This window comes from Passer montanus, unplaced genomic scaffold, assembly GCF_014805655.1.
Source record: "Passer montanus isolate IOZ18808 unplaced genomic scaffold, ASM1480565v1 scaffold42, whole genome shotgun sequence".
Taxonomy (NCBI): Eukaryota; Metazoa; Chordata; class Aves; order Passeriformes; family Passeridae; genus Passer; species Passer montanus.
In genome coordinates this window covers 2,327,747-2,340,205 of record NW_024369041.1, presented here as the reverse complement: position 1 = coordinate 2,340,205, position 12,459 = coordinate 2,327,747, and the positions used below count along the sequence as shown (strand labels likewise).

Genomic DNA, 12,459 nt, shown 5'->3' with positions numbered 1-12,459 from the left:
GATGCCTGGTGGTCTGTCTGAATTCTCCAGCTCTTCCCAGGCAGCCAGCAACCCTGTATTAGAAACAGACAGCAGAAACTCTCGTATTTGTCCTTTCCCTCAGGAAAACTCCCAAAGGGAATAGAACTCCCTCTCAGGCGGGGTATGGGATCTTCCCCTGTCTCATCCCATGAAACACCCTGGTTTTCACTGGGGTGAGAGAGCAGATTGATTTGCAGTTCATCTTAAACTGGACTGAAAAGGGTGACAGTGGTAGTTTCAAATATGTGGTTTCCATGCACTGCTGGAAATCTTCCAGAGTCCTGAGTAACCCAGGTTGAATGCAGTGTGTATTCCAACAGTTAAACTGTTTCTTTTGGGGTAGTCCTGTCCTGCAGGATGTCCTAAAACCATACTGCACTGAAAACTTTCAGAGCAAATGCAGTGCTGAACTGGGAGCAAGAGTTCAAGGAACAGCAGGCTTGACTGGGAGCTGATTTTGAGCCAAATCCAACTGCTGTACAAACAATTTCAGAGAAGTAAATGCAAGAGGATTTTCCTCTTCAAGAGCATCCACAGCCATTACCTCATTTCTATTATCCCCCCTCAATGGAATCGTTACAGCCCATTGAGAGGGCAGCTTACACTTGGATTTTATCCTTTGATTCCTGCAGATTTAAGTTCACCCCTAGTACAGGCTGATCACTCCTTTGTCAGACTTCATCTGGAAGCAGGAATTACAGCCAGTGGCCACCCTTTGGCACTGCTGTGCTGATGCCAGGGAGTCAAAACTGCTTGGGAAGCCAAGCTTCCCACTGGCACAGGCAGCTCGCCCTGACCGTGTTTGGGGCATGAGATTTGTTCAGGGCTGCCCACTGATCACTGCACAAGCAGGAAGGTGTTGGGTCCAGTTGGGGATAGTGCTGACAGTGATTCTGTGGCTATGCTCAAACAGGAGGTCCTTTGCTAACTGCTGAAGAAATTAATTGCTGCAGCTTGCAGTAATGAGCTGTGAAACAAATCAATCCCATGGGAACAGAGGGTTCAATAACTCCTGCACTGTGTGGAACAGAGCTGTGTCATTTGCATCAAGCAGGCTGATGGGGAGCTATTCCACCTGCAGCTGAGCCATTCAACGACAGCCAGATATTAGAGAATTTCCTGAAGTCCTGAAAGGAGCCAAGTGCCCAACTTTGATAGGAAACCATGGCTTCTGTTGATGCACTTGGCACTGCCAAAGCTATTGTTGAGCACTCAATGGCTGTTCCACTGCTTTGCAGGATGTCAGGGCTAAAGATCACTTTCAGCTGCACTTCATCCAAACTGTTTTATTTGAAGTGTATGTTCTGTGCCCCTTTGGTGGGAAATCTCAGTATCCCATAAGCTTCCTACAAAAGTTCCTGCCTTGTTTTGAAGAAATAGACGAGTCACTGTGGAACTGGTCTTAATTAAATTAATGGATTCTTCCTGTAAAAGTGGACAAAAATAATAAACTATTAAGATTGAACATTGACTTTCCTCAGAATAAGTGATTTGGGTTTTCTCTGCTTGTGTACACTTGGGAGGATATATACATGTTTTGATACACTGGGTAGTCACTAGAACTGGCCTGATTCTTTGTGGCTGCTTGATGTGGAACGAGAGGAAGAGGTGAGTGTTTCAGAGAGTTAACAACACACCTGGCTGACATCAGGAAACCTTCCTCCAATCAAGGGTGACTTCACAGAATTGTGTATCCAAAACTCAAAATATATTAGTGAAATTAAGGATTTACTTAAGCTGAAGATTTCTGCCTTTCCTGTTTAATAGGTCAGGTGGTAGAGTTTGGGGACTTTTTAGTTTTGTTTTTCCATTTTTTGCAGGTATGTTGTAAAAAAATCTCAGGAGATGACACTGTATGTTTGTGGATCAAAAAGAAAGAAAGAAAAATGAACCTGCCCAGCTGCAGGGTAAAACCAGAACAGGGGCTACTTGGCAATGATTACACTTCTGGAAACAGAAGTTCTGTGAGACTTTGGATAGATGGGGATGCCAGCTGTAGGTACTTGCTCCTTCCCATTCCAGCACCACCATCCATTTCTCCCTTACAGGGTGAGCCATCCACCTGGGAACTGGCTCTGTCAGTGTTGTTACTGAGGGGAAGGTTAAAAATAACCTCTGCTTTTTCCTAAGATTATTTTTAGCTTGGAATGCTTAAGTGATCTGGTTTACAGTGTTACTTGACAGACAGGTCAGGCTAACTGAGGGTACAGGCAGCTTTGGGCTTTGCTGCTGGAGCTGCATGTGCCTTTTACATGCTTCATTTGTCTTGGTTTCTTTAATGAAATACAGCACTAAGTGCAGGAAATCTGAGTTGTGAGCCTGACTGTTCCTGATGTACAGGTCTCTTAATTTCCCTTTTTAATTCTGCTGAAAGTTTTGGGTACATGTGAATCCATTTACTTCAGCAGTAGAATAAAATAGCTGAAGTCAAACCACACAGCTGCTGGGGAGAAAAGCAATATAAAAGTTGATTTCCTTTGGAAAGTTGGCTTCTTTTGATAGTTTTGATTTTGTACACATGCAGACACCTGTCCAGCTGAACATGCAGAGCTTCTCCTATTTGTTCAGATACAAGCAACAGCTGAGATACTAAACTGTTACCTAGTTCTTCCTCTAAAGTCCAGTGACTTCTTACTGATTTATATTTTAAAACTCTTACATGAGAAGTTTTATTGTTCTTAGAGGAATTAGCAAGATAACATATCCAAGTATTTGACTGGGATCTAATGAGTCATTCATCTCATATGTTGAAACAGAAACCAGAGGATTCTGATTAATACCTTGCAGTACTTAGTCATGATGGTCTCAATTATTCAAATAACTGCAATTGAAAAAATTACGCTCTACATTTTTTAAAAAATATAAGAATATTTTGTAACTGCCACTATTCCTAATACAAAGAGAAAATAAGTGGTTGAACAAAACACATACTGCTTATTTTTTTTAAATCATGAGAGTCTAAACATTGTCACAAAGACCAAGTTTTCATAGACTTTATTTCTTTCCTAGTTTTGCAAAAATGTGTTTTGTTATTTCAAAAGCAAACTAGATGTAAGACATCATTTTGGTAGAAAACTATTCTTTTGTTATTTCAAAAGCAAACTAGATGTAAGATCATTTTGATAGAAAACTATTGTCCACCATCCTGGACTGTTTTTGGCATGTCTGTCACATCTTTTTGTGGCATGTCTTTCTTTCCCTTTATCTCTCCATTCCTATTTAACTCCTGATGCTTTTCTTCTTGTTCTCCTCCTGAGAGATATAAACCCTGGTTTTTGATGGTTTTTTTTTTTTCCAGGGAATGTGTCACACTTGTAGGGAGGAAGTACCAGATTCATGGCATCTTGTCTGTGTCTAGCAAGGTACTGCAGCCACAGCAGCTGACAGGCACACGAGGACTTCATGCTCTGAAGGTGTGTTGCTTCAACCATTTTAGAATTTGGAGTGTGGTTACAAGAAGAATTGTGTTGTCCCTTCTTGTTCACCCTCTCTCCCTTTACTTTTAGATATAATTCCTCTCAAAGTCTCCAATTTCTTTCCTAAGACCTAGCAGCTGCCTGGCCTTGTGTGTGCTGTAAGTGTGACAGCTCTGAAAACCACCAAATACCTTAAAGCTACTGCCAGGCTAGATTTGGATTGTCTGTAGTCATCCACATAGCTTTATGATTAGGAAGAATGTTATGATTTGACTCATTATGCAACTATCTCCATAAAAGAAGGAAGTGTTTCTCTCCTTGGGAGGAAATTAGGATGAGTCATAGCTGGTATTGAGCTGAATTAGACAAGCTGGTGCTGAACAGAACTCCAGAGCCAAGGAAGAAACCCTGATTAGGACAGTGCATTACAGCATCTTGCTGACCTGTGATGATGACCTTTTTACAGCATTGAATTTTCATACTACTGGGAGTTTTCAGAATGTTTTCAGCATTTCAATCAGCAGTCAGATGATTACCACCTTGCAGAGTAACTTGGAAGCCCAGAGTTCCCCTTGGGCCCTGTTTCCTTCCTTTGAGCATGTCTGAACTGCATTAACCAGGAGTTGGTTAATTAACAGATCACATCATTATCAAACACTACCCATCAGGAAGCCTTGCAGGCTTTAGGAAGTGCCTTGGTGCTGTTAGGGGAGGTACAGATTTTTGGGAAGGTGTATTATGAAAGACAACAAGGTTTTCATACATTCACCATGTTACATGCAGAAGGGAGGCCTTAATTTTACATGTAAATGAGATTAGAAACAAGATTGCATTCTTCAGTTTGCATGAAAGGGAAGCATGACATGGGCAAGGTTTTATAGTCTCTTTCCATCTCACTTTTTTCCTTTCCTCAAGAGCATTTAAAGGGAAAAATACCAGGGCATCCTAAAGCACTGAGCTGTGAACAGCACTCAGTGTGCTGCTGTTTCAGCTCTCCTGAACAGGGCTCTGCTGTACCCATCCATCAAGGCTATAAAAGATTCATTCACTGTCCTGCTTGGTTTTCATCTATTTTAAACATTTAGAGACCTACTTACATGCCCTGTAAAACTTACACAAATCATAGGGTTTGGGAAGATTTCTAGTGAAGTACATGCCTTTTACTCTCAGAATGGCTACTCTTCTGCTACAGATTACCATGAAAATCATTTTGCTGGTATGAAAACCTTTGGAAGAGGGTGGGGGTGTGAAATTTGTAGTAATTTTCATACTTATTCATTATTCCTTACTTTGTTATATTTACTCCTCGCTATTTTTATTTTGCTAACATCCTGCCATTACCTTTCCCTCTCCATTTCCAAGGCCCAAGTCTGCAGGCAGGTACCTTCTGCTAATGGGCAAAGTTTGCCATGCTCAGCAGAAATAATCAGCATTGGTTCATGATAAGAAGCAGTCAGTAAATTAACTTCCTCTAATTCTGCTTTGCCAGAGGTAGTTTTTTTTCTGGCAGAACTGGGAAGTTTCATCTCTGCCAGGTGTATGCACACCTCTAACCCCATTCTGCTGTCTAGATTAAGGAAAGAGCTGCTCCCATCTGTGTTTTCAACCTCCACAGGTAATTCAGCTTTCTGTTTGTGTAGTTAAAGCATTTAAACCAGTCTTGTTTGGATATAGATTGGCCCCTAAAATCTAATGTATTTTAATGAGAAGCTTCTAATGGAAACAGTCCTGTATCAACAGAATATAGAAGTATCAGAGAGGATTGCACTCTTGTTATGTGTAAGACAGACATGCTGGGGTACTTACCCATTTCGGGGCTGTGGGCTCGCAGCTTCCAAATCCCCTCTCTCTTCCTGATGTGAGGAGATCACACTTGAAGGGTAATCTTGAGTATCCTCCCTGAGCCCTTCTGCCTCCCAGTAACCTTCGTGGCGTGGCAGAGGAGTTCTCTGGGGGTGGGCAGAGGTCTCATGAACCCTTAAGCTGTGCAGGGAACCATCATGATCTCCATGATGGTCTGCGTGTTCCACCAGCCGTGCCAGTCCTACTGCGCTACAGACCAGCAAAAGCTTCACGAGCATCCTGGGCTCCTTCCCCCCCAGTTCCACCTGTCTCTTGTTCTTTTCTCTGAAGCTCAGCCTGAATTACTTCAGAAATGCCTCAGCAATATTCTTTAACTGGAAAGTTGGAAGAAGGAAGGAAAAAATAAAAAAAAAAATTGTAACAAAGAGCGGAAAGAGCTTTCGGCCCTCCCAGCTACTGTGGAAACGTCCGTGGCTGTTGAACAATGTGAGCCTGGTTCCTGTGTGGGGCTCAGACGTCTCTGACAGGGGGGAAAATGAGGTGGTAGGAATATAGCTTATTCAAGGAACTTCTGAGCTTGCCTGCCTTCTAAACTTATCTGTGAACAGGAACTCGGCTTTTATCAACTGCCTTCTCCCTCAGGCACAGGAAAAGGATGTTAGCTTAAAGGAAAGGAAGAGAAAAGAAAGGAAAGAAAATACTGAGTGCTCTAACAGACTCTCATTACACTGCCAGAAAATGTCACAGACCTGCTTGGTCCAGTGCTGCACATGGAAGTTTTTCGTACAGTTTAAAGGCTGACATACCTTGGCTTTAGCAGCAGGGTATTTGTGGTGTAGGTATTTGTAGGTATATTGTGGTAGAACAAATTGTGGGCGTTGAGGGACTCAGAGCAAATGTACAGTAAAAAAGAGCCTACAAACATCCATTCTTCTTCAGCTTTTGCAAAATAGCTCTGTGACTCGTAGTCTGTTCCCATCAAAATGAAAGATTTTCATGAAGTTGTCCTTCAGAGAGGTCAGGTTAATTTTTATGAATTTCTATTTGTGTTGTCATCACTGGGTGTCAGGCCTAAATTAGTTTTTTTTTTGTATTTTAATTATCAATAAAGGAAAAACCACTAGCCAAGAGCTTCTGTCAAGAGCTACCTCTGTCACCACATTCTAATAATTTACTTTTTTTTTAAAGGCTGTGGAGGTTGCATGTAGTTTTCTTACTGGTTTTGCTTTGCTGGTGGTGCTGCTTTTAGTTTTGTTGCTTTCATTAACTGTGTTTCTTCTTTCGCTGTCTTGCAGGGTGATGTGCTCTGGCATTTTAAAGAATAAAAGTGAAATAGAGTGATGCTCCACTGACAAAACAAGTGGGAATGCAGGACTGCTAGATCATCTTGTAGTGTGAATGATCAGCCCAAAGTTCAGTATGTCCTGCAGAGCATTAAATGTAAAGCTTTTATGGATTTGTTCCAGTACCAGCTAAAAATAGAGGAAAAAAATCTCTCCAGGATTTTGGAAGGCCTTGTAATTAATGGATGTGAATTTGCATCTCCTTATCACTGCCTGGATTTGCACCCCTCTCCTGATGCCCCTATTTTATGTTTAATGGAATAACATAGAGAAACACAGAAGTGCCCCTCCTGACCTGTGTTAGACCCTGCTGCCTTAGAGCAGTGACAGCAACGTATGGGGCCAGGCAGGGAGATTTTGCTAATTCTAAGGAAAAACCTGTTCTTGCTGTAGCAGTCACTTCTCCAGGGAGATGAAATCACAAGGTCTGGACTGAAGACTGAAAAAAATTAGCAACTTCCCTCTGTTCCTTCCTGCTGCTTTTATTTCCAAATTGTGTGCATCCTGCTGTAACACATGTCAATGTGTGAATATTTCATGTGCCATATTTCACATAGAAATGTGCTTTTCTCACGAGTAACTGGATGTGACCTAAGCATTATATTTGTTTACATATTAAGACCATTATCAGGAAGGAACTGAAGCAAACATGAGACAAAACAAGCAACAGGCTTATAGCCTGACCTGCAGTGAGATCCTGGCTTGCAGGGAAGGGACTTGGTGCTGCAGGAATTGAAGTCATTCTTCATGGGTGTGATCCCTCCCAAGTGGTGGGACAGTGTTTCTCTGCCATTCTCCTGGCTCAGAACATCTGCTACCCCTCCAGGTGGAAGAACCTGTTCTCTATACCTTTGTAATGGTGCTGCCCTGTGGGTACAGCAGGCACAGATTTGCAGGTTAATAATTTAGCACAATGGTTTTTTGGTAATGGTTACGAAAGATGCTAAATATGGAGCAAGGCAAGGGATGAAGTCTCTTTCTTTGTGGTGGGCATAGCATAGGATGCTGCCATGAACACATGAGAGACACTCATTATTCAAAGGAACTTCCTTACTGAACAGTAGCTGAGATTTTGTGTAACAGCTGTTACAATTTGTGGATCTGAATAACACATTCAGGTTATACTGTTCAAAACATCAGGCTTGCTGGCAGAATGAGCTGTAGCAAGGCAAGGGATGAAGTCTCTTTCTTTGTGGTGGGCATAGCATAGGATGCTGCCATGAACACATGAGAGACACTCATTATTCAAAGGAACTTCCTTACTGAACAGTAGCTGAGATTTTGTGTAACAGCTGTTACAATTTGTGGATCTGAATAACACATTCAGGTTATACTGCTGGTTCAAAACATCAGGCTTACTGGCAGAATGAGCTGCAAGTTTTCTTTTATATCTCTAGAGGAACAGGTATGAGGAGTGTACCTACTCAAGAATGAGATCCACCAAACTTTGCCTCTTTTTTTTTTCTGTGGTTGTTTGTTTTTTTGGGTTTTTTATGTTTTGTGGTTTTTGTTGTTTTGGTTTTTTGTGATCTGTTGCCTCAGCATGGAACCAGGGAAAAGAGACATATATTTGCTGTAGCAACCTGCTCCTTGCTTTCTGAGCTCACTGTCTTCTAGGAGGTACTTTCTAGATGAGAAAGACATCTGTGCATCAATTAACATCAGCAGATATTTAGTCACTCTTCAGTTGCCTAGTTTGTTGTTGGTGTGCCTCACAGAGATGGGTACCACTGATCTAATGAAAAGATCGATGAGTTAAATTTAAAAGATAGTTTAGAACAGTATTTGGAAAGTGTTTTAGTGAAGTGTTATAGTGAAGTGTTAATCCAAAAGTATACTCAAAACCCATTCAGTAAGGGATGTTATGCTAATAGTGATGTGGGGATCTTTGGAGATGCCCTGGTAGCTCTCACAAGTTTTCAGTGGTTCTATTAACAGCTGGCCAAAAGATACTGTTCCTCCACTCCTCGTCCCCAGTCACTAGTGACTTTTTTCCCTCCTTTTATTCATGGAAATACTTTTTCTCCAAGTATTTCTAGGAAGTACTTCCTCAAAGTGTTCAAACTTCTTCAGACTGCAAGCTAGCCTTTAAAGAGCTGATACTGCCAGTTACACTGGATCGATCACTTATGCCCTGGGATCTTGCCAGTAAGTGCCAGGAGTGCTCTTGCCTTGTCTGGTAATTCTAACCACTTCCATTAAACACAGCTCTTAACCCCCTCTGGTGCTGCCACCCCAAGAATTCAGTGTCCTGTTTGCAATTCCATAACCAAGTCATCAGATGCCAGCACCATCTCCTGGGTAATCTGCTTAAGGTACAAAATCTCATCTTGGCCCCTTTCCTTTTGTTTAGGGTCAGAGCCCTGCAGCTACAGATGGATGGGAGGTGGGCAACCTCGGTGTAAACAGTGCCAAACAATGCATTTGATCAATGGCCTGTCTGATAAATGGCTTGGCCATACTTGGGAAGCAAACACTCTGGCTGTTCCAGTCAGCATGTCTCTGGAGAAACAGCCCTTAGAAATTCAGTTTTCACTTAATAGATTCTGATGAATTTGTTTGTTTCTTTTCTGTCTTTCTAGATTCACTGCCTATTCTGTAAAGCTCTTAAGCCCTTAGAAATTCAGTTTTCACTTAATAGATTCTGATTAATTGGTTTGTTTCTTTTCTGTCTTTCTAGATTCACTGCCTACTCTGTAAAGCTCTTGATTATAGATTTAAATTACAAATTTGATTATAGATTTAAATTACAAATCTGTGTATTAAAAAAAAAAATGGGAAAAATGTTTGAAAAGACAAGAAAAGATGGAAAGCAGGTGTTGCTTTAGATTCTTATATGCCAGTTCCAAATCTCTGAAGCAGACTGAATAACTGAAAGGATTTTATGTCTGGGAAGACAGTTTTGTTGATAGCTGCACAGCAGGGGGATAACTTCTCATTAGGCACTGGGATTTAGATCTGGAAAATGCTGTCTCATCCCTTGCCCGCTGCCGATGCGCGCTCATGTGTGTGCAGCTGCTCTGGAGGAAGAGAGCACAGGGAGAAGAGTGTCAGGAGGGGACTGCAGGGCTAGAGAGGAATTCCTTTTGCTGGTCTGTCCTTCAGAGGGAGAAGATGAATTCTTGTTGCCTGTATTTTTAATGGTTTGCTCAAAAGCTCTCAGTGGTATTTGACAGCAGAGATCAGTCACGGAAGATCACTGTACTGGCAGCGCTCTGTGCCCTGCATGTGGCTCATCCCTGTGTGTGTTCCTGAAAAATGGCTTGTCCCTGGATTATTCATTCCCTGGCTAAGGAAATTAGCTCATCACCTATGCAAACATACATGCAGGGATTCAAGTCCTAAACTGTTTGCCATAGGATGTCAGACAACTGCTTGTTTTCGTTAGGACATGGAAATGATGATCTGTGGCAGTTCTCCTTTCTGCATTTTGAAGTTTTCCTAAATGGAGACAGAGAGGAAGGATTTCTGTTTATATATAGCAAGTTTAAATCCTGTTAATGTTAATATTATTCTCCATAAAAGAACTTCCTCAACAAAGGATATTTACCAGCCACAAAAGTAGTCTGTCTTTCCTTTCCTTACCTGTCTTTCAAACAATATCATATACCATTTAAATACTTCAATAGAATATGACCAAATCACACTCCTTTCATCCAGCAAAATGACTTTGTCAGCTGTTAGTCTCCAACATAAATTCATTGTTAAAGACAAGGTTAAGGCTTTGTGGGCAGAGTAGCTGGGAAAACTCAAGAAGGAAGAGACAGAGATCCAAATTAAGTAAAATCCTGTTTAATCTGTTGCAGGAACAAAGAAAAAGACAGTAGAGGACAGGGAGTGTTGATTTCTGCTTTGCATTCTTTTCTTTGCCGTGGATCAGTGCTTTGGGAATAGGTAGACTTGAGTTAGAATTCCTTGCCCATATTCCAGAATTGCTGGCAGATGTTGCACAGACCTGCTTCCAGGTGTCAGCCACCAACAGCCAGGGACAGGTAGAGGCACAAGAGAGGTGAGGAACTGCTCCTTTCAGGGGAAGTTTCAAGAAACTCTGCTGTTAATCCAGCAAGAGGCTCAATAGCCAAAGTCTGAGCAGTCAGAATTCAAACTTAAATGAACAGCAAGTGGATGGTCTGTTGTTGCACAAGTCAAGACAAGGCTTTCTTTTGGTATTATGCAGATCAGCCAAACGTTTTTGAGTTACAGATTTGTTTACAGTGATGTAGCTTAACTGGCTTCTCCTAGTGTTGCAAGACAGAAAACAGAGAAAAAAGGGTTGCTGCCGAACTTGGGCTCTCTGAATTGCCTGCTGGAGGCCTTTCTCTGCTGATATCTTACCTGATACAAAGGGGGAAACCTTACCAGGCAGAAAGTTAAGTCCCTAGCAAAATCTTAAAGCTAAGGTAGCTTGTCAACCTTACCAGGCGGAAAGTTAAGTCCCTAGCAAAATCTTAAAGCCAAGGTTTAAGATTTTGTGTTAACTCTTGTTGTTAGTTTTGTCTGAGGTAGGATTGGCAACAAACTGGGACTGGATCTTCTGCTTTGAGTAGAAGGATCTGCAGTCACCTGGAGGTGACAAATGTTGAGGAGCCATTCCTTGTTGTTAGTTTTGTCTGAGGTAGGATTGGCAACAAACTGGGACTGAATCCTCTGCTTTGAGTAGAAGAATCCTGCAGTCACCTGGAGATGGCAAACATTGAGGAGCCATTGTGGATGCTTGCCCTGTATAGATGGCCTATGATGTTGTCTTGAGTTCAGAGATTTCCTAAAAAGGTTTCAAGGTAAAACAATGCCTGTGCAAGCTGCCTGCTGCCTGGGAGGGATCCAACAGCATTGAAATGTGTCTTGTGAGCCCTTTCTCAAGGTCATTGGGACAGGAGAAGGCAGGAAAGGAGTATCCCACTTGAGTATTGGCTAATTCACTCTGGTGATGATTCATGTTTCACATCCCAGGATGGCTTGATATTTCATGTATTTGTTACCTTTTATAGCAATGCAAAATACATAAAATTGAATTGTACAAATCACAATGACAGAACAATAGCTGAATGAAATCAAGATATGCTTCCCACTCAGCCTTATCAGCCTTGGTGTTCCCCTGAAAATACCAGTAAAACTCATAACCCTGGGTGTGGTTATACACTTTAGCAGCAACACCTGGGAATGTCTGTGCTCTGCTTTAATGGTCTTTGAAAGTATGGTGAAAAAGTAAATAGGCCCTGGAGCAATTCCCAAAGATGGTAAATTCATTTTTTTAAACAAATTTTTAAAAAACAAGTCTTGTATAAAACAAGACTCCTGTCTGTGCCTGGTGAAATCAATGGCAGTTTTGGGACTGGCTCCAGGAGCAGCGAGGTTAAACCACTGTTTATGGCACAGTAAGGTGCAAATCAGATATTTTCAATCTGAGAGCACCTTGGGAGCAGGAAGGAGGACTAGCCATAGCAACAACCACCTAGGGAGAATTTTGACAGATGGTAAGAAAAACCTTTTCCACTTTTTGCTGCAACATTCTGGAACTGTGTGAGCTCCTATAATAATTGGTACGCTGTGCTGGCCTTCCTCTGATTCCTGCACTTTTTAAAATTAACAATTGATAAATTCATTAGCCTGACAGAGATTTGGCTCCTTTTTGTTCAGATGGAAATTTGTTCTTCATTTATAAGTAAGGAGACTTATTGTGAAAAAACTATTAAGAACTGTAATGTTATTTTCCAGATAAACAGCTTTTCAATAATTTCAGTATGAGGTAAGAAAAACACTTCCAAAAATGGAAGAATTATTTTTAGTTCTACAGTAAGAACTGTTTGTGTACATGTCTGCATGTACGTACAGATATACCATTTTTTGTTCAGACTTCTTTCTGTGTTGTCATTCCC

The 12,459-nt window shown here is 41.5% G+C and overlaps 1 protein-coding gene across 4 annotated transcripts in view; it reads right to left on the bottom strand.

Annotated features, from left to right (window-relative positions):
* The window catches only part of MMRN2 (multimerin 2), a 39,230-nt gene that overhangs the window by 14,943 nt on the left and 11,828 nt on the right, over positions 1-12,459 (bottom strand). For all 4 annotated transcript variants that reach the window (XM_039719583.1, XM_039719585.1, XM_039719586.1 and 1 more), the window contains one exon: positions 5,244-5,614. In XM_039719583.1, the coding sequence (XP_039575517.1) occupies positions 5,244-5,518 (275 nt within the window). In that variant the 5' untranslated portion in view covers positions 5,519-5,614. The remainder of the gene's footprint in view (positions 1-5,243; positions 5,615-12,459) is intronic.